Here is a 23,370-nt window from a genome sequence, read left to right as displayed (position 1 = left end):
AAAAGTCTAAAACTAGCTCGACCCGAACCTATGCTTGGAGAATAGTCGATCCACGCACTTTCGTTGTCTTTGGAAAAAAAAGGTCAAATTTACAAATTTAAAATGCCGTACCAACCACAATGGTTTCAGCACACTATGTTTTGTAGCAACTCATCAGCACTACAAATCTGGGTAGTGACCAGAACAGAAAAATACGGGCGAGACTTTAATTGACAATCGGCGTTAGTACTTTGAAGCATGGCGCTGGAATACGTGGAACGACGCGCCTTGCGACCTCGAACGGAACTTCATCTGCGAAGCAGCAGGAATAGGCTAGTCCACGGACTTTCATTGGGTCAACTTTAGGCCCCCATTCCACTAGACGGTGATCGGGCTGCGAACTCGCCGCAACTCAAATCGGATTTTTGTGTCCCTTGATTTAATAACTGCAATATGAATATACAATGATATTGCAAAATGTAAAAGTATCATTAGAACGCATCAAATAACACAAAACGTCAAAAATTGTCCTTAAAGGATGACGTTCGTTGAGCAACTGTCAAACCTTTGGTCGCTTAGCGGTCGCAGCCTCTGGTGATAAGAAGGTGTAATAAAGTAATGCCAATTGGTTGAAAAAAACCCATTCAAATCTAAAAAAAAATCCGTCCCACAATCATATCTTCAGATGTAGAGCTCACTATGTTTTGTAGCAATGTTGTATATTTTCAATAAAGCGTTAAAAAAAAATGTTTTGTAGCAATGAATTGGAAACTACGAATCAAGGTTGTGACCAGAAAAGAAAAATACGAAGGTATAGACCAATCCATCAAACTTGTCTTTTTCTTTCAATATGATTAGCGGTCAAAGATCGAATAAGGATGACTGAAACATCTATTGGCTTAAATGGAACACCTGTAGTTTAAAATAATGTATCATTTAACAATTATGCAATTAGTGTAGAAAGCATGCATTAACTGCACGGATATCCAGAGAAAAATTCTAATACATGAAAAATACTAGATTCTCTTGTAATTCAAATTTAAGAAAGAATATATCTATGCTGTAAAAGATTTTTCATCCTGTTTGTTTCTATAATCATCTATTTGTCAATTATGTCAAGACTAGTTATGTCTATTTCAACATTCTTTTTGATCACATTTTCTGTGGTTTTGTCAGACTCAGATGTTTTAACAGGCAAGTGAAGACACATGAAGAAGCAATGGAAGACAGTTCTGACGTTAACTCATATATTGATAAGGACCTGAATCTGCATCCTGATACAAATATGAATGTACTACATTATAACAAATATGCAACAACAGGGTGACAAATAATGCATACAAAAATAATACTTGAGTGAAAAACAGACAAGTACAACATAAGGTAGCAGGTAGCTTCTGAACACATATGTACAAGTGGTAATCAAAGGAATGTTCTGAAAAAGAATTCACATTTTAGCTTATTCTACATACTTGCAAAACTCAGCAGAGTCTAAGTACTAGTATGCAATGTCTCATACTAATTTACATAACTTCGGACACATTGTTAGATACACCATTTAAAATATCAACTTACTGCTATGAGTGGATTCTAACTACATTGTGTAGGAGTGGCCGAAAGGAGATAACCAAATGTCAGGTGTTGCTCAGGTAGTCCTTGGAAAGGCTGTCTTTCTTATGTCACTGAAAATGGTTCCTTGCGACAGATCGACTTGGTAACAATCTGTAAGACTGTTGTATGAAAATAAGTTGCAAGATTGTTGTTGTAGTAAGAAAATAAATTCCAATGGTCAAGACAAACGTTTGGGGACACTTACATATATAAAGCCAGCATTCATAAGTAGGCATTTTACCCTAATTGATTCGTAGTTGAACTTCACTTAATTTTTGACAACTTCATACATCTTACATATAGAAGTTACAACATATCAAATTATGACCGCTTTCAGTACTTTTGTCTATCATTTTGGATCCTGAAGACTCTATCTCATAGTATGCTACTACTACTAGATGTCCCAATCTCATAATGGGTAACTGTTCTACAACAATTCAACATGTTTAACCTTCTCCCTGTTGCTTAAGCCTGTAACCAACACAAATATGGTGATAAAAGGCTTCATCAGCAGTGAGAAGGTTGCTTTAAAACATCAAACTACCTTGATTCTTTTCTCCATTGTGTTCTTGAAGACAATTCAAGTTCTCACAATCACTTAGTCCACTGTTAAGAGCATACATGCATACATTTTCTACACCACAGTATTACATCCCTTCACTTACTTCTAAACTTACCAGCATTTTGACATGGCTATAGGCTCTTCTTCTACTATGTTATGGGAACACGCTTCAATATACCTGTGCTACATTTTCCTCATTCTTACCTGACATCATTAGCACACCTTGTGTTCAAATGTATCAATATACCAACACAACAGTTAATAATGCCACAACAAATGTGCTCCATAAACAAATGTCCCGATTATGTGAAGAATGGAAAGTACATTTCAGGTTCAGATTCAATGGATGATTTTATGTCTCGACATACAAAATAATACTCCTACTTTGAACAAACATTACAGAGAGGCTTCTTGTTATGACCTACTGTACTTATTGAGGTTTGAACTTTGTAGAAATCTATGATGAAAAGGCTCTACCTAAAGCACCAATCTGAAGAATTCCTATGTTTGTCATTCTTAAAATCTCTGTTACCGGAAAGATACGTTATCAACATGAATTGAAAAATTGCTAGAACTAGCTGTACGCTATGACACATAACACCTCGTTCTCAATAACACACAGTACAAGCCTATTTGAAGTTTAGATAAAAAGCTCATAATATTCTTTTAACAAAATATTCACTAGTACTAGTTAAGTTTCACTATACAGTGATCTAGAAACTAGTCATTATTTGTTCCCATCATATTTAATAATACTACACAAAAACATGTTTTTCTGGAAGTAATTGATTGCAACAATAGTGGCTTTTAACAAGCTAAGAAAAGGCTTGGAAGCCTGAGTTATTATATAGCTAAAAGCCTGGAACATATCAGATTCTATGTCGTATGTATCTTATACTGACAGTACCACCCTTTCTTTGTCAACCAAATACACTTGGCTATTACCTTAACTCATATATGCCATTACAGATCTAACTATCATACAAAGCATGGAAAAAATCTGTACAGAGAACATATCTACCTGTTTCCTATGTCATCAACTTTTATACACTTTCCCAAGTCATCCCCTTGGCAACCATGATATCGAACTGTACACAATGGCTCACTTCCTATGATTCCATGACAAGGCTTCAACTATTATAATATTTACAGACAAATACTAAGTACCTTTCAGCTGTAACTATCTCCACCAAAGAATTAAATATGTCAGTCAGTCTAAAAAGGACTAGAACCTGGTACTGTGAATTGGACCAAAGAATTATAAATATCAAAGTTATAAAACACGATTCTTCCTTTCCCGAACACTGTGGCATATCGTCTTTCGAAATACTGTTACCTTATAATCTAAATGACTATGCAACCTCACAACAACTCAGGGTTGTTTCACTTTACATACCTAAACAGCAGTGTACATAATTTCATTACATGTAGTAACATGTATTCCTACCGCTTGTGGCTTTGAATAGTTTTTTCAAAGTTGTCGAATTACAGTCAGAAGTGACACATGTTCTTCACACATGTACTCGTCTTAAAAGCAATAAAATCACAAAGTTCTTACTTGAACCTTTCATAACACTGACAATACACATCTGCTTCGTTAAAGGTGGTCAACAAAATTTAAAATGCACTCCCTCAATCTTTCCACTGCCTTGTGCTACACCTTTAAGACTTGAGCCTGAGATTTTTATAGAATTGTAATTGCACTACAATTGACAGCACTGGGGCTTACAGATAGTTAAAAACAGTCTTTGTTTTTGCTTGCAAATGTGCATGAATTGGTGATGGTTATTGGCACAATGGGGCAACATTAGAGTAGAGCTTCACAAGTCTACAACATCCTTTTCTACTGCAAACCCGTTAATGGCGTCACACACATGTCCTAGTTCGGCCTGAACGCTTACAGGGGAAGACAGGGGCTCCCCGCTGAGGGCCAGGCTTTCCTGACCCTCTCCCTCTCCCCTGGCCATCTCATCTCTTTCTCTCCTCTGAGGATCGCTGAAGCTCCTGCGCAGGGTGTCTTGCCTGCTGCTTTCCCCGCTCTGAGAGTCCTCTCCATCTAACTGTGAATATCCCTGCTTAGAAGGGTTGGATCCAAGAGAAAGGCTTGACCTGGAGAACTTGGGCAAAGATGTCAGGATTTTCGGCTTGGTCTTCGCGCCTCCCGGATTCTTCTTGTACTTGGGATTTCCTCCGACGGCTCCAAGCTCGGTCATGGATCTGCTCTTGGAGGGAGACTGGGTTTCGGAGGAGGGTCCCGTGCTATCACCGTACTTGTTATCAGTAGTGCTAAGTGTCAACAGGGACGTTTCACCGTCAGAGTCACTTTTACCCGACCCTTGAGAGAAGTCCCGCAAGGTGATCCCTAAGCTAAACGTACTACGGCTCTTCGACGGCGTGTACATGTTCGTGAAGACATTGTCTATGCTCCTTCTGAAGTTTAACGGAGATGGTGGCTCGAAGTCTAAGTTGCCATCAAGCAGAGGAGTATCAATGAGTGAATTACTGGGTGAAATACTATTGGACTCACTGGGTGTGTCATCCGAGTCACGTTGGAAAACTTCCATGTCCACCACGTGCTGAGGACTGTCCACGTCGGCGTAGTGAGCCGGACTGTCGAAGGTGGACGCCTGGCGAGAGCTGTCGGCATCAAGGTATTCCTCCGACGTCTCCATGTCCACGTAATGCCTTGGGCTGTCGATGTCAGTGCCGTAGTGCTGGGGGCTGGTGGTGTTGGATGTCCCCTCTGCCTCTGACCGAGTCTGTGGTTCGATGTCGACATCATACTCGTCCTCGTCCCTGGTGTCCTGCTCGCTGCTGGCGAAGTTGTCATAGGTCGTTGTGAGAGTCTGCACCTCGATGTTCTCCAGAATCTCATCGTCCGTGGTGGGGTTGTCCTCGACAATGATGCTTGCCTATGAAATTAAATTGTCAGATTGCTGTTGTAAGAAAATGAGTTCTTATGGTTAAGACAAAGGTTTCGACACTTACAAATGTAATCATAAGTCGTCACTTTACCCTAATAACATTTAGCGTCAGAGGGAAAGGATCTATTGATTTGTAGTTGAATCTAATACATTTGACAACTTCATACATCTTACATCAAATTACGATGGCTTTCAGTACTTTTGTCTATCTTATAATTTTAAATCTTGAAGACTCTTATCTCCTAGCATGCTACTGGATTCCCCAACCTCATTACTAATAAAGGTTCTACAACAATTCAACATGTTTAACCTTCTCCCTGCTGCCTAACGCTGTACACAGCACAAACATGAACTTGAGCTTGCCTGAGAGACGGAGCCTTGCACGTCACTCGGAGCCATGGTGATCATGGGAATCATCTCGGCGATGTCTTTGGTCCCCTGGGGGTTGTGGATGTTGCCCAGGTTGCCGTCGCTGTGTGTCATGCACGAGAACTCGCTGTAGTGGTGGGCGTTTCCGTCAGGCAGGTCCAGCTCGATCTTCTCCCCCCGGTGGCAACACCTGTAACAGCAAATGGATAGAATTTGGAAATGGCCAGACGTTTTAGGTAGCATCCACTACATTTCGTCTGTGACACTGAGTAAGATTTGTAGATCGGCAGGTTTTTAACCACGAACTATGAATTGATATGCAAGTAAAGTGAAGACAATTTTAGAAGGTCCATTAGGAAACAAAAATAAGACAAAGTCAAGACAAAGTTGATGTTGATGTGTCATTTAGCTCCTGTTGTTTGAGTACAGGAGCTAATGTTGGCTCGTGGGTGTGACTTCGTACCTGTAACAGCAGTAGCAGCAACTGCCGCAGCAGGGGTCCCGAGGTCGCCCGTCCTTGTGGAACCGGAACGGCTGCGTCGCCACGTAACTCATGGTGGCGCACATGAGGAACTCGCACAGTCGGAAAGCCGTCTGGAAGCCCCACCAAGGCCATGGCTCAGGCTGCTTGTAGAATATCCCGAACACCTCCACCATAGCGTACACCTGCAGTAGGGAGCACAGCAGCCCCAATATCGCAGTCACAAGGGTCACTTTCACAGCAGTACCAAGGCGGGTTTTCAGCTTCTTCTTGATGGGATTTATGCCCGGCAGTTTGGACTTGCTGAGGCTCATCCGCTGCAGTTCCTTCATCCTGTGCCTGGCACTGCGGTACAGTCTCCTGAATATGAAGAAGTAGGAGAACGCCAGGATGATCCCCCATATGGCAAACACGCCCTGGCACACCAGCATCAGGATCTTTGCCGTCCCTAGGAATCCGATGATGAGATCCGTGGCAACGGACAGTCCGAAGTGTAGAACGATGATGGCAACCATTACGCAGGTCTGGTAGACTTTGGGCGACATCGCCTGCATTTTCGTGGTCTGTAGTAGGGCTAAATACAGCAGGCAGAACGCAGAGGTCATGCACGGAAACCCGACGCTGAAGAGAAAGTAGGACAATGCCGGATGCAGCAATTTCAGGGAGTTGTACGCGTCCACGAACAAGTAGACTGCCCGCGACGCACCCATCAGCAGCATGAGGAAGTTCAGTGCTAGGAAGTACCCCATGCTCAGCAGATGCTTCCTTGTAAGCCTGACCATGCTGATGAGGGAGTACAGAGCAAGTAGAGCGAAGAGCCCTCCGAAGGTGTAGATGTGGACAAACCACCAGAACCGCCAGGTCTCTTTGGCCTCGTCCCACTTGGGTTCAGGTTCAGCCCACGGTATATGTTCCCAGCCCATTCCGTAAGGGTCGTACGGCTCGCTCGTGGGTTCTCCTTCTGGCTCGGCTTTTGGCGTCCACTCAAGGTTAGGATCAGGACTCCACCCCGGCCTCTCGGGCGGGGCCCTCTCTGCAGTAGGAGATGGCTCAGTCTCTGGAGTTGGGGGAGGGTATCCCTCAGGAGTGGGGGATGGTGCTGAGTTTGGGATTTGAGGTGGGTTGGTTTCTGGGGTGGGTGATGGTTCCCTGTTTGGAATTTGAGGTGGGTTTTGTTCAGGAGTGGGAGATGGTTCAGTCTCTGGGATTTGAGGACCAGTGTTTGGGATGGGAGGTGGATTCACTTCTGGAGTTGGAGATGGCTCTGCCTTCGGTGTAGTGGACGGGACACTTTCTGGTGTTGGAGACGGTTCGGATTCCGGAGTCTGGGACTGTCCCCTCTGCGGAGTTGTAGGCTGCTGTGTCGTGGATGTTTCACTTGGTGAATTGATGGTTGGTTTTGCACTGGGTTCAGGCTCAGGTTCCGGCTCAGGTTCTGGAGTCGGTGAAGGTGCTGTCTGTGTGGGATTCCCAGCAGAAGTGCTGGGCCTGTACGGACCACTGTTTCCTCCGTTCCCCATCTGTTTGCTCACAGGAGGGCTCAACACAGGTGTTGTAACTATCGGATCCACGGTTGTCACTGATCTGTCGTTCTGTGATGGTGGTTCGTCCGTTACAGCTCTGGGTGGAGAAATAACCACACTGCTGCTTGCACTATTCACAGGAGAAACAGTTGACGGTGGATCATTTAGCTGAGCTGTTTGAGTGGTCGTGTCCGGCTGCAACATTAACGAAGGGCCTGCCTGTTCTATAATACTTCTGCTACTCACCCCTAACTGAACATCAACAGCTGGGGTAGGTATGACAGCAGGCCCATTGCTCAACTCAAGAGGTATGACAGCAGGAGTTGGCTGAGGCTGCAACCGTGAAATAGGCACCACTGTGGCAGGACTCGGTTGTAGAGACCAATTTGTAGTGCTTAATTGCCCCTGAGCTCCATCGATCCGGCTTGGCTTGGGTTGACCCTGAACGTCCACACTGCTCGGCTCCAACTGCGGCGTCTTCGTGGGGGTTGGCGTGGGTCGGCTCGGGACAGGCTGGATGGGCTGAACCCGCGTAACCATGGACGACGGCTGCACGTTGGTGGGCATTAATGTCACAGGGTTGCCTACGTTGGACAGACTATCCTGTCTGGCGGGTTGCCCACTGTCAGTAGACAGCCGCGAAGACAAAGACACATCCCTAGAAGCCTGGGCACCGTCTGTAATGGGTGATATCGATGTAGGGATTGCTGACTTGGTCTCGCCACTGCTAATTGCAGTGGACGAAATCGGTGTGGTTAAGCCTCCGCTGAGTGTGTTTGATGGCTGAAGAGCAGAATCTACTGGCGGGACACCAGTCGTCGTCTCCACCCTTTGGCTGGCATCCGTACCTTTCGAAGCAGTCTGTAGTCTCACAGTGGGCACGAATTCTCTGTTAGCCTCACAGATGACAATGTGGCAAAGTATCACGAGGGCTAGGCGCACGGATCGGGTTGTAGGTTTTCCGTACATGATGTGCATTGGAATGGTTCTCTCCTACAGGGTGTTCTTGTCATCTGGACATTGCGATCTCAGTCTTTTATTGGGACGGCAGCTTGAGAGGATCCAGAAAGCCCTGCAGATGGGAAGAAAAGACAGAGTTAAACACAGTGGAAACAATATTACCCTAATGGAAAGAAATGAAACTAAGGGACAGATCAGGAGACATTGTTGGGATGGGGGTTAGAAAATTAGGGCAGCAACAATTTGATCTGATCTTGATTGATTCAAAAAGCAACAACACATTATGCAGATCAGCCAAGGCAGCTGCACTGGGAGAGGGAATAAGAGAAATGGGTTCCAAAAGACAACAGTGCAGAATGCTACCAAAACCTTTGGTACATTTTTACACATTCATTCCCCATCTCCCCATCCTTTCTGATCCATCCCTATTGGCACCATGGGTATGTTGGATGGGAATGATGGCATCTGGAAAGCATCTGTTCCTGCAAAGTACTTAAACTTTTACTTCTCTCCAGAACATGAATACTTAATGTGCATCACATATGCATATCTGGGATCATGGTATTTCTCACACTGTGGAAATAGAGAGTGATTTCTAAAAAAGCTATTTGATAAATATGATATATAGTACTTGTTGACTCATCATATACATGATTTTGTTAGAAGCCCTCTCCTGCAATGACAAGATTGATCTGACAAAACTGATTTGTATAAAATGTTCAAATATAAGCTGTACAGTAATAGTCTGCCAAAAATAAACTTGTTGTCTAAATACATTTCTAATGGCTTTATACAAACCCTTGATTATTAAGCACATCTGTACCTATATAAGTATATTTACACCACTACTAACAAGCCAGAAGAGGCCAAATTCATGTAATTATTAGACTAGTGCTAGCTTATCATTGTAATTTGTATATATGTATTTGCAAACTGTGACGTTTTCTGTTGTGACCTGTACTGAACCCAGTGGGTATGTGTGACAATAAAGGTCTTCATTCATTCATTCATTAAAGAAGGAACATCAATAAGAGATTTTGATAATGCAATGTACACTGTATATTCAACTTGGGCTTGGAACAGCTACAAATGCACATATCATAATATCATGGAGGGAAATTTCTAATATTTAGACCAGTGAGTGGTGACATTGCTCTGCTTCACCACTCACTGTGTTATTAGATCCTACCTATATAAGATGGCCTTGGGGACTCATAGAGACACAAAAGGGCTATAACATGAGGCTGACAAATGGTCACTTATTCCCGTAAACCAAATGGCCGGTGAAAATTGGAAAAAGCAAACACTCCCAACGGCAAACCTCCCTCCTATCGACATGACATAACTAATTCACAGGAGTGCCTTTACTGGTTAGGACAGTCACGTCAATTTGATTAGTTTGTCTTAATTGTCTTTTACTGAAAAATGCAGAGTGAAAGTGCATTTAGTAAAATACGTGTGTTGTACATAAAATACATGTAATACTTTCAAATACAGTCAAACCTGAACAAGTGACCCTTAGAATAGATAATTTTTCCCATTGACAAAAGCATTAAGAATCCTGTCTATAGTGATTTCGTACATATAGACCAGTTTTCATCTGTCCCCAGTGGTCTTCAAGGGCAGTTTTTACTTTATACAAAAAGCTGAACGACATTTCATCTTTGCTCAATAGTACTTAGGAATGTTACCACAAAATTCAATCATAAGGCAACAGCAAGTCAGCAGTCTATTAAATCAGCTGTCTTCTGGAAGATACTGTAAATGCATTTAAGTTCACGGTGGTCTTATGTTTGCAGTTTTTGCGATGACCTCTTCACCGAGCACCACAAACTTAAGTTAAAACCACTGTGAAGATCTTGCTCTGTCTTCTGCCCGCCTACCCCATGTATTGTTTCAACTGTGAACTTAAAACCATCGTGAATACTCCATTTTCTCCCTACCGCAAAGTTAAATCAACGCAAACTTAAATGCATTTACAGTAACTGGTTGCTCTGTGAGTCTCCACTCAGGGTTTTTACTGTGGGTCGATATAAGAGGCCATCAATCTTTCATCTCACACAAAGAGACTTTTCTTGGAATGATAGCCACTCTCCTGGGGCAAGTTAAGATATATGGAAGGCATTCACATATCATTGACCTAAAAATGCAGGCAGGCAAACACACCCCAGCCTGTAAGAAATGATTGTCTTTAGACTGTCTTCATGGCACTCCATTTATAGCAGAAACTAGTCACACGATCGCAGTAAGTTTGCATCTGAGGCTATACAATTTTTCACATGAAATATCTAGATCTGCAAATTGGTGCATATTTTCTGCAATTTCATCTGCAATTGATGGCTTTCCTCCTGCTATTCATTTATGCAAATTGCCTCCTTCCATTGGGCTAAACAAACACAATTGCTTGGTTCTTTGACTTTCAAGAAAGTGTCGGAATTTCTGGATGAATGTTTGGCTGACAAATCTCACAGCTTATGCCTAGCACCATGACTAAGCTGAGCAGGCCACTTTCTACACTGTCATGTAGTACACAGTTCCACAGAAGGCTCTTTTAAATTCTTAGCTCAGTGTGCTGTTTTCATATCATTAGCAATTTACAATCCATCTTCAACTCTTGTCCCCAATTGATGCCATTTCCTTTAATTGCTCTAACCCCATCTAAAACTGTTATTAAACATCAATCAATTACTGGCTAATTGTGTCAAAATAAATTCTAATCAGGTCTAAGGTATAGCAAGGGCAAGGCTAAAGAAAGGTAGTTTATCATCATTCTTTATTCATAGGGGATCTTATAGCTTGCCAGTGACAAATCATTGGATCTGCCTAGGATTACCCAAGGAGACCTTCCGTCTACAGGGGGATGATGTTACCTGGATGAGACAAATGTATCATCATGATTTAAAACTGGTGAGATGTCAAGACTGGTTTTCACAAACTAGGGCAAAAATTTCAGTGAAAAAAAAAGCAACAAATTGTTTGATAATCTTTGCATTATGGCCATCTAAAGGGAATGGACATTATTCATGACACTTCTCTTTCCTTTTTGTGTGAAAATCCTTGTACTCGACAATTGCTACAAATTTCTAAGACAGAAGAGAAGTTTTCACCTGTATAGAAGTTAAACGTTTACAGCATCTAAGCCAATTCTAAGACCAAAGATATAGCCCTGCTTGGTCCATTGGGCATTTGTAAATCCCTCTACTTCACGGCATGCCAGGAGAAAAGTGATCACCAATATTCATGTAGATTAGGATAAAATCATCTTATTTTTCTCAGACCAAATATATGACCCTGCCATACCCAATGGGGCTAAGTGAATCCCTCTCCTGCTAGACCTGGCAGGAGATATTTTTGAAGTCATTCATCATGTTAAAGGATAAAATCGTCTTATTTTTCAAAGGTCAAAGATATGTCCCAGCCAGGCCCATTGGGTAAGACTTACTGAGAGTAAATCTCTCTTCAGTACAACCTGACAGAAGGCAATTGTTCACGCTATAGATCATGTGAAAGGATGAAATCATCCTATTTTTCTAAGGCCAGAGATATGACTGTGCCAGGGCCAATGAGCAAGGCTAGAGCCCTTTTCTGCAAGAAGATATGCTCACTCAAATATAGTAATAGATCATATTAAACAATAAATAATATAATTTCTTAGGCCAAAGGTAAAAAACTGCCAGGCCCAATGGGCCAGATTAAATCCCTGTTATCCTAGCACCACCTGCAGAAGACAACTGTTCGAATATAGTTTCACACTAGTCATGTAGATAATATCATCTTTCCTTAGGCCAAAGATGCAACCCTACCAGGCCCGATGGGTAAGACTTACTAAGAGTAAATCCATCTTCAGTATCACCTGAGAGGAGGCAAATGTTCGCCCTATAGATCATCTTAAAGGATAAAATCATCTCATTTTTCTTAGGCCAAAGGTGTGACCCAGCCAGGCCCATTGGGCCAGATTAAATCCCTGTTATTCTAGCAGCACCTGTCTGAGGCTCACCTCTGGCTGGGGTGCTGAACCACTGATTAACCTCCTAATGGGACATCTGGTACCCACTTGTTACTGGGTGAACTGGAACAAATGAAGCCAAATCAAACTCCCCAGAGATCAAACAGTTTTGGTACCTGAGGGAATAGAACTTTCTGCCTTTTATAGTTAATGGGAGTCGCCCAAACATAGGACGTTTTTTTACGCGCTCGAACTCACGGCGCTCCATTGCTGGTTGTCAAAGAATGGTCATGTTTTAATGAATGAATTTTGAACATATTCATCTAAAGAACATACATGGACAAGAAATGTATTCATATTGTTCATGGGCCCTTCACGCTCCGAGTTACAAGCGGCAAACGCTGTGAGACGTTTTCACGAATGTACCTTCTGATTTAGTGCTACGCCAGATAGTGTGCCTAACTTAGTACGCTTTGGTAATTTTGCTCTCTTCGGAAGTTGGTGATGAAGTTAGGGAAATGTAAATAAGGCTTGAAGTCTGCTATATTCTAGCTTTCTTTTGACCGGAAAATTTTGACTGTGTGCACTTCTAACGTCATGTGAGAAGGGCTATATCTAGCGCATCCCAGCTCATGTTTTGGCGGGAAATAGGCTACTACGCACTTTGCGCGCGGCCCGACGTACGTCTTGCATGCGACCCGACTTACAAAATCATTACGAAAAAACAACACCGCTTACATCAACAATACTCCGTCTACTTATTGGGAAATATCTTCGCCATATCTGTATTCAGTTTCCTTTTCATAGACGGTACCAATCACATGCTAGAGCGTTACAAAGCTGTGCGTTGAATGGCCGTCCGCCACCATCGCGACCCCAAAAAATGGCGGGAAAACAACGTTGCCAGACGGCAGCGATGTTTACGTTGTTTTCTTTGGTCGGTTTTCTTCTCAGCAAACACTTAAAGACCCAATTTTTTTGTGTTTTATGAAGTTATATTTCTTATGTGTATGATAGTTGTATATCTGCTTGGCACAGGTCGTATATTTAGGTGTCGGGCCGTCTAGCTACGCAGTGACCCTCTACTCAGCGTTGCCATCATTATTGTCAAAATACCATTCTTGACAAAACAAGGAATGAATATGTACACATATGTTTTGAATGCAAATAAAAATTATGTGCATGGACTTGGTTTATTTACCTTCCTTATGAGCATAGTCAGTGGACACAAACACGGCGTACTTATGCATAACAAGATCACTAAAAAATCCGTCCTAAGTTAGGGCGCGTCCTAAGGTAGGGCAACCCCCGTTATACTTTACATGTAGATCATAAGCCAAAAATCTTTAAGCTAAGGCAAGAAGATCAAGAGCTTTACATCAGTGCATGTTACTGTTATAGTGTCAAAAACTCTGAAATTGACCAATAGAATTCATTTCATCTTCCACTGCTTCCACGGTTAAGTATTCACAGTATCTCGCATTTTTGTGTATTTGCTGTATTGAGTACATAAGAATGCAGAAATGAAGAAAGACACTTATGAACTGTATAGACTGCAAGGGAATGACGGCCAAAATAATTTCCTCCCTGACAGCTTTTCCTTGTTGCATGCAAAGTGTATTGTGACCTCCAAATAACAGGACCTATACATTTCCAGATTTTTTCATGCACGTAAAAATTGTGCTGTCACACTTTAACTTGAGATATGGGCAGTACAAAATTTATGTCTGTCTTTGATGTTTATAGATGCAAAACTGGGTCACAAAATGACATTGATTTAAAGACAAAGGTTATAATTAAGACGTTATACCAACTCAGGCATTCAGACAGCCAGCTAACTGGGTAACTGTGTCAGACTGTCCATTATCATTAATAAAACTGTGCATATGCCAATATACATGTACTATATTGTGAAAGCCCAGATGCATGTAATACTATGTTTCTATAACTTTTACTCTTGACTAATCATCTATCAAATCATTTTCAAGATTATCATCTGTGGTTTTCCAATTAGGTGTATCTAAGTACAGGTAGTCTGTATAATGCAAACTCCTCTGTCCGAGGCTGTAATGGCCCCCCCTGCAGTTAGCGGTAGCAGAAACATCTAATCAACCAAGGCTTCTTAACTTCCTTATGACATATACTGCAATTATCCCTCAGGGTACTAGTATCTGTTGACTTTGAACTAGCAGCTTATCTAAGTGACTTATCTACACCAGTACATGTATATTGATTCTTATGTACTTAACAGTCTATAGTTGAGACATATTTCCATGTACAGTAGAATCCGCTTAACTGCACCACCCATTTGTCAGCGTTTTTGGTGCAATTATCCGGCTGGTGCAATTATGCGAAATGCCCAGCTGGACCGCACCACCATGGGCGAGGGGGTGTATTGTTAGTCAGAAACACTAGCATAAAGAAAACAGACGAAATTATTCAGTTATTAACTTTATTTATTGACCCTTTGCTGAAAATAAAGAAATGACTACGAACCTGTTTTGATTTTGCATTCTTTCATTTTTCCATGCGATCTACCGCATTACAACACACGTAATGTTACAGGGGAGGCATTCTGAAACATCGTCACCAGTCATGGGATAACAGTTTCTGTGTTACATTACGTAGAGTGCAGTTGTCGATTTACGTAAATCATGTACCGTCATGAAACTAGGAATTGAAACTAAAACTTGGTTACTGATTACGGATGACCCGCCCGGGACCTCCCATACGATTCCTATCAACGCAACTGTCAATGGAGACCGCCTTCTTTTGCTACTCAAAACAGTTTTAAACATATTGGCGGTATTGCGCCTTTACACCGGCGGGTATTGGCTCATTTGTACCGCGTTTGTCGATTTTAGCGCACCTTTTCAGTTAACTTGTCGAGGATTTTTGAAAGAAATTGGTGCAGTTATCCGGCATTGGTGACCATGCGCGGTGCAGATATGCGGAGTCACTAACAATGCAGTGAATGGGAACCGGTTTTGGATATTGGGATTCGGTGCAATTAAATGGAAGGTGCGTTTATCCGAGGTGCAATTAAGTGGCTTCGTCTGTACAATGATTTTTCATATCTTTAAACCTCAAAAATTAAACGTATGTTGTGCTTGAAGCGTGATCTGAAACAGTGAATATGTGCTGAAAAATGTAGTACAGAACTTGAACAACAGAAAATTAAGTCCGTAGAGGGTCCTTTCATGTCCGAGCACTAGAAAGCATGTCAACCTAATGGCCGAGGCATGATCTGTAATTCCTATGAGCTTTTTGATTACATCGATGGCATCCTCTGGGCTTTGCAAAATTGATGCGAGTGTGCAAAAAAATAGGTTTCCTTCATTATAAAATCAAAGTGGTCTGGAAGGTCTTACTAATTACTGAACTTTAAGAATGGTACCAACCAATTTATTCTGTATATTTGTTCTTTCACATCTTCTTGGAAGACCTTGGAAAACTTTGCCCAACGCTTGCAATACATTTTGCACGATTTGCACTATGGTCGCAATTTTTTTGTTGAAATTAATGCACGTACAGATATGTCAACCATATAATCAAGTCAGAGTGGCCTTACACAAAAAATAAAATTGGCCTTTAATGACATCTTTGGCAATGCTCTTCGATACCAGGTTTGGAAACATGATGATTCTGCACATTACAATTGTAATGGTAAGGCGTGCCTGTATGCATAGCCCTCAGTTCACGACATTGACAGATTATGAGTGGTGGAAGTGGATGTAGAGGTTATTACAAAATCCTCTTTGTGTTTCAGAACTGATGGTAACTTGCAAGAGGCCCAGTGTGGGTCATTTCGAAAAGCAGCAAGGGAAAAAGCCTAAAAGGTATTCTTAGCTTTTTACATGTCAGATACTAGTAGACATTAGATCTTGCCTACATCATGATGTTGGATAAAACAATCCTGCATTTCAATTTTTTTATGTCATTGTCATACATGTATGATGTATGTGCATTTATATACATGTAAGTACAACTACAATGTATAATCTTCATGTGTAAGAAGCAAAAAATGCTTAACTGTACAAATATATCAATAGTCATCAGGTTGTTCTATTTCCATATGTTGCTTATCCTACATTTCCGTACATGTGTATCTAACGGCTTGATCCGCACATGTGCTGTTCTGACCCCTGGATATTTCCCCCAGGAAAGCCTAGATGTAAGGCCCCTTTTCCACTAGACAGTGATCGCTAAGCAATGGAACAGCGACCAAACCTGGACTTGTATATCCTTGATTTCATGAATGAAATATGATGCAAGATGTGACAGTATGACTTAAAAGGTGACAAAACACACAAAATGTAAAATAATTTGTTCTTAAACCATGAAACCTGTTTTGCAATCTGTCGCTCAGTGGTAAATGCGATGTGGTTACAGCCTCTAGTACTAGGAGAAAGGAGGAGTACTGTAAATGCATTTAAGATCGCATGGTTTTTAATTTGTGCTAAGGCGAAAATGGAGTGTTTGCGGTGGTTTTAAGTTGGCGGCAGCGCTATAATCACATACTGCTTCAGTATTGGACAAAAATGTTTCCGGAATATTTCTGCATTATTTTACAGTAACTGGTTGCTTCATGAATGACAAGCCCATTAGAACTACACCTGAGGTTATAAGAGGAGAACACGTCAATCTGTCTCCCATCCGAAGCAGATGCCAAAATGATGACAGTCAGACCTTCAAATCCGCTCTCTGATACCCTGCTGGCGCCGTGTTGTCTGAACATTGAAGACGACGTCAAGCAAAAATAGTTTCCAAGTAACAATGGAGACAGTAATTGCACTCTAACTTGCATTTCTTGAGGCTTTTCAATTATATTCAAGGCTGCCTTCTGAACAACTGGAATTACAACTATATCAGGAAATAAAGCTAGTGTGATACGCCAAACGGCGAAGTATGGTTATACCGGCTACTAAGATGCAAGGACAGCAAAAATCATCTTTATTCCAGTTCTAGAGCAACTGACATGGTTATAAATTATCTGTGGACTCAAGGTAGAATAGTGTTTCTTTATGTGACACTAATGGAGATCTAAATAAAACAAACAAACAATCTGACATAGGTATCAGTTAACTTTCTGAATTTGTATGATTGTAATACATTGAATGTCAAATTAGCAGATGAGAACCTACGCTGGTGAAACGCAACAAATTTCATTAAAGAGGACAGTAGATAGAGTAGACAGAAGGATGATGCAGAAAGGAATCCTGGCAGATATGATTTGTGTCACACATTTGAGCGCACTGTGCGCATGATTCCACCTGGCGCAATTAGAAATTTCCTACTCACTGGGTTGTCAAATGTGATCTTCCAACGCTGGAGGGAAACAAGGTGAAATTTGGGTTATCTGTTACAATCACTTTACATTTGTACCCTTTCAGATCCCGTATTAGGATGGGACATATCTAATCTTCTACAAAAGAGGATATTTTATGCCTGCCCTTCGTGGCCTTCTTGATAAAAAATAGGTTGGTAGTGATTAGGTTAGATTGGGTGGAATGGGTTGAACCAAAAGAAAAATGGGGAGAGCATTTCAGAATAATAATTTCATCATTCTGTGTCAGGAAGTTAAAATCATTCTGAATAGGAGGTATAAGTACCTTTTTAAAAATTTTAAAAATTGAAAATTCTTTAGAGCAAGAAAGTGCCTTCTGACTTCAATTATGTGTATCTTTAACAAGAGATGTACACAAAGACACACCTGTATATTTTGACATTGTTAAACTCTTAAGTGAGCAATTTAAAGACACAATGAACTAAAAATAATAAGTGTGCCAAGCAGGTTTTCTATTTGGCTACAAATTAAAAACATGGCAACGAAACATAGAACGACACCAAAAAAATACTTGGCAACGTTAAGCCTTTGAAAAATATTATCATCTAGGATTTGACTATTACATGTATCAGAATGAAATACATTGACATGTGCACTCATAATAATTCATGACTTCTGGTATTACCTTGAAAAGGGCATTAAGGTCGGCTTGCAGGCGGCTCTTTTTGCTTATCTAATTTTCCTTTCACACCGGCACAAAACATGTACGGTTCACAGCCGCATGATCGATAATTCTACGTCTGGAGCAATAAAGTGACAGCCACAAGGGAGCCCACGATAGTCAAATCAACACTGGGGCCTCTCTTACAATATTCTGTTCCCACCTACAATTTAGATTTTCATTTCCTACAGGACTGTTCATTCATCAAATCAGCTCGGCATTGTATCTCTATCGCAGTAAGGAAAAGATTTACAGTCCAGGCGGTGTTTCAGTTGTGATGCCATCGATTTTCTGAATGGGGCCACCTGAATATGCCTTTTACCTCAACCCAATTTGCAAACGGATTGACAGCAATTCAATTCATTCATCCATAGAATTCATTTTCATTTGAAACAAAAAAACTACTTATATCTTATGGTGTAGATTTGAGAAATAAAATGATGACGTCAAATTTTGTATCTTTTTTCATGGATTTACCTTAATTATTGTATTGTGATCATTACCGATACAGAATATGTTATTGGCTACCCAAAATCCATTTTCCTTTAAAACAGAGAAAGGTTAATTCTAACTCCAAGGTGTAGATTTCATAAATAACAATGATGTCAAATTTCGTATCTTTTGTTCACGGATTTACCTTTAATCAAATTACAAAGCCTTGTTACAGCCTTGTATTGTGACTACCCGTATTACTGATACAAGTTATGTTATTGGACACAATATAATGTCATACTCCTTTGTTCGAAAGGGTGCTGGTGGGTATCTCGTATCTTTATTGTGCCAGTTTCTTGGCAGAGAGCCTTACCAAAGCAATGTCACGGCCGAATACATCTGGAGGTAGATGAATAAATAAAGACCAGTGATTCCAGTTGATAGTTGGAGAGGGACTTTTGTCTCGTGCTGTTGCTGTGTCCCATCAGCTGGAAATCTAGACCATCCCCACATAAAGATTTTAGTACCATTTGCCAAAGGTTGATGAGCAAAATGGAGATGTACAGGTATCATAATCTCCAAGCAGATGTTGGGAGGCAAAATTGGTATATTGTCCTAGCTGCTGGTTACTGTTAGAAACTGACTCCCCTTCGGATTCGTAACATAAACGGGCAGCTAGGAAAATGTTGTGATTTTTCTTCCAAACCTCTGCTTGGAGATTACAGAATACAAATGGATGATCCCCCTTTCCCAAGCCATTCATTCAGCACTGTGCACTCTTCCTGTGAGACTGTCATTTTGGCTTCCTGTCACAGACTTTTGGGGCAACTTCTCTTTTACTACTCTCCAAGCAGAGATTTGGACTGTTTTTGATGTGATTTTAGGCGTTTTTGTCAGGCTTTCTATTTGTTCAGTGTTCTTCATGTCGCCGAGCCAAGTATGGCATCAAAATCACGTCAAGAACCAGCCTGAGCCAAACCTCTGCTTGGAGAGTACATCCTTAGAGATGGCACACGTTGCGCTCCTCCTGTAGAATCTTTCTTGTCAGATCATCTCCCTTCTGCCCGACAAAAGGCACCTGTCAACTGCGTACACAACACACCTGAAGGATCATCCGCTGATGTCTCAACATCGAAAGGGAAGTGACACATAAGGCCAAATAATAAGGGAGTGTATTGCACAAACATGGCATATCCTGTGTATGATTTAAGTGCTGTCACTCACAATGACACATTTCCATAATCCAACCACTGATATTTGTGCTGTGTCATTCAACAAAACTGTAGGTATCTGAAATGCTTAGGCTGAAATACATCCTCCATAACACCTGTTCCATTATATAATTGTGGGACCTTAATGGTTTATAAATCACATGTTAAAGCCCATTAACTTTCTCATGCATGTATATTGAATATTTGACACTGCAGGTAGTGGGAGACATTGTAAACATTGAATGTACATGTATATTCTTTTAAGTATAGAAAATGACATTTAAGTTTAACAGCGCATTCAAAAGTGTCGACTTCTGGTGGCCATCTTTTATAAATCAAGAATGTTGTTATTCAATCACCAATAAAAAGTACAATATAATTGGTTTTTATAAAGCCGGACTTCTATGGCCTTGAGGACTGCTCCTGCAATCATCTGTCTTCTTGCACACTCGATATTCTTGCTGTCATAGGGATTAACATTTCTACAGCCCTTCCTTTGCCCCTCAAGATGCTATACCTTTGAATGAGTATGCATAGCCAGGATTCAAGCATGCAGACAGACTAGCCCAGCTACTAGTATGTGGGTCTGCATGGGGGAGTCCCAACAACATTTACGCTAAATTCAGAAGAAACCCCTACGTATACTATTACCCTAAAAATCAATTGCAATGACGCAAAATTTGGTCGCCTCGCTACGAATTACGTGAAAAAGACGGCTTCCCTGCAAATTACAGGAAGTCAAAATAGGCCGCTTACACCTTATGGAAAAGGAGCATCCAGACCCTCAGCTATGCCAGCCTGCCAAATGAACAACAGGTCCAAATGGGCAAAGTGCCAGGGGGACATTTACATGGGGAACTCACCATTTTCTAATCAATGACCAGCCCAGACACTGTGGCATTTGATACCTGTTGAGTACATATCGATTCCCCAAAAGCAACATTACAACAATAGGTTGTGTGGCATTAATACTGATAAAAAGATTGGATCCATACAATACTACAGGAACCAGTATATGATCTAATACTTAGTACTTAGTGTCAGATTCTGCTACCCAAAATTCTATGTTCAGCAATTTTGACTGTCCTAATGATCATCCATGATAAATGGATCAAACAATTTGATACGATCACAATCTGATAATTATAGTTCCTCAAGAATTCTACAATTGTAATCATTATCTAATGAGCATAATTCCTAGAGAATTATACATCAATACTATGGTACTACCTTAAGAACATCTTCGTAAGCAATACTGACTGTATGAGTTATCAACAGTTAGTAACAACATCTTTTGTACCTGCTTGTAAATACATGCATGTATGCTTCTCAACAACATACAGTAGTTTTCATTCAGACAGAGCTCTACATTACTATGAGCAATGGTTTCCAACCTCAAGTTAAATACCAGTGTCTCACCTGGTCACCGCATCCCTAATCCCTAAGCCGTGTTCATCCATAGCCCATGAGGGATTAAAAACTGTCTCAAGTTGTGCCCCTTGAAAAGACAAATCCAACACCACTTTAAACTGTACAGGTGCTCTCAAGGTGAGTGTGTTATTTGTGTAGTAAGTCGAGCCAACAGAAAGTTAGCAAGTAGCATTCCTGGGGCAAACGTTGCCTGGAATTCTATCTAGATGGCTAACTACGTCCTTTGTCCAATGATTTTGCACAAGCAGGTGCCTACATGTGCGTGCACCTGATACTTTTGGGATAAACAAGTAAACCAACCAACCACACAATACTAGAATGGGACTGAAAAAATACAAATTTAGTTTGATACAGAAATAATGTTTTAGAAACAAGCCTGTGTGTTTACATGTTTGTGTTACTCTCTCTTTACCTGTCCACTCATTGAATGCTTTTGATGTAGGCTTAGAAAGTGGTATTCATGTCTTTGAATGAGCAGTATTTGTGTAGCATCTACTTTTGTTTATCTAAATATGACCCTAAATTATCAACTGTCAGTCAACAGATAGAAAAGATATCAATCAATGTCCAGGTGTGGTTATGAATACAAGTATATTTGGTTAATGCATACAATTTTGGGCACCTGTTGCGAAAAATTTTACTGCATTTTCATGTGCTACCACTAGCATTCATCATCCTTTCATGCTTGTTTCTTTGTTTTCTTTTGTTGGGAAGCAAAAAAATAAACAAGCCGTAAAGGACTGATTGGTGGTATTTGTCACAAGACAATTCAAAATGTTTCTCGATGTACATGTACTACCATATACAAACGTGATGTCTGTGCTTACTGTTGTCTGGTCAGGTATTCTTAAGTAATTTAAACCTGCTCTTTTAGCCCAGCACAGTAAGTGGCCTTCATTTAATAACCTTCATTACCACATTTCTCTCCAGCATCACGAATAATTGATGGCTCATTCTAAATGGAACGTTCCTCCCTGAGCACTTAACTTACATAGCTCCAGGCCATGCTTTGATAGTGGCATATTCTTTATCTGCCAGCTAGCAGCAAATGTTTTATAACATGACAACCATCGGAACACAGCAGGGATAAAAAATCAGCATATGTCATGATATGATATTGCCACCGCTGAGCAAAAAATTTGCTAATACTGCGTACTGTACCAAACAGGATAACACAACATGAATAAATCAACAATACTAGAGTTCCACGACCTCATACCTTCGCCAAATGATTTTAACCTTAATGACTGACGTATTTAAGAGTGTTTCTCATCAATCATACATTATACCAGTTGATCGTCTTCAGCCAAATAAAAGAAGTTGTCCAAAGTATGAGCTTATCAAAGAAGGTTATGCTAACATTTATCATCAATTGTGCAAATGAGGTCCTTATTAGCATAATTTGATTCAACGATGTTCACATTCAGATAACTTTCAAATGCCACAAGTATGAAATTGCCATTATTTACCTGTATGTGATTATAGTATTAATTATGCAAATTACGCCTACAATTGCATATTTTTTATCTATTAACATTCCTCTCTTCCTCAGTTACAAGTGTCACATATTTGAATAGTCATATCCTGGAACACAGCGGGATTTCGAAATTGTCTCATGTGTTAAGCCAATTAGAAAATCTGATTTGCATAATTATATCTAATCATACAAAGCATCATGTAAGCTATCTACATACCAAAAATCAAGACAATCCATCAGGCCCAACTTAAGTTAGTTTTTTCTCATTAATTATGCAAATGAGGTCTTCATTTGCATAGTTGATATCTATTAATATTTCTTACCTCCTCAGTTACATGTACATATGCCACATGTTTGAGAGTCCTATTATGGAATTTGGCGGATGTATAAACGTTCCTCATTAATTATGCAAATTAGGTACTTATTTGCATAATAAGTATCTAATCATGTACATCA

General features: G+C 40.7%; 1 protein-coding gene across 3 annotated transcripts in view; it reads right to left on the bottom strand.

Annotated features, from left to right (window-relative positions):
• Nucleotides 1–1,214: 1,214 nt before the first annotated feature.
• Nucleotides 1,215–23,370, bottom strand: part of LOC136434761 (uncharacterized) — a 29,015-nt gene continuing 6,859 nt past the window's right edge. For all 3 annotated transcript variants that reach the window (XM_066427803.1, XM_066427804.1, XM_066427805.1), the window contains exons 2-4: nucleotides 5,909–8,521; nucleotides 5,440–5,635; nucleotides 1,215–5,064 (exon numbers count right to left, since the gene is read on the bottom strand). In XM_066427803.1, the coding sequence (XP_066283900.1) occupies nucleotides 3,973–5,064; nucleotides 5,440–5,635; nucleotides 5,909–8,427 (3,807 nt within the window). In that variant the 5' untranslated portion in view covers nucleotides 8,428–8,521 and the 3' untranslated portion in view covers nucleotides 1,215–3,972. The remainder of the gene's footprint in view (nucleotides 5,065–5,439; nucleotides 5,636–5,908; nucleotides 8,522–23,370) is intronic.

This window comes from Branchiostoma lanceolatum, chromosome 5, assembly GCF_035083965.1.
Source record: "Branchiostoma lanceolatum isolate klBraLanc5 chromosome 5, klBraLanc5.hap2, whole genome shotgun sequence".
NCBI lineage: Eukaryota > Metazoa > Chordata > Leptocardii > Amphioxiformes > Branchiostomatidae > Branchiostoma > Branchiostoma lanceolatum.
Note: the sequence above shows the minus strand (reverse complement) of the source record. Positions and strands in the feature narration are given on the sequence as shown.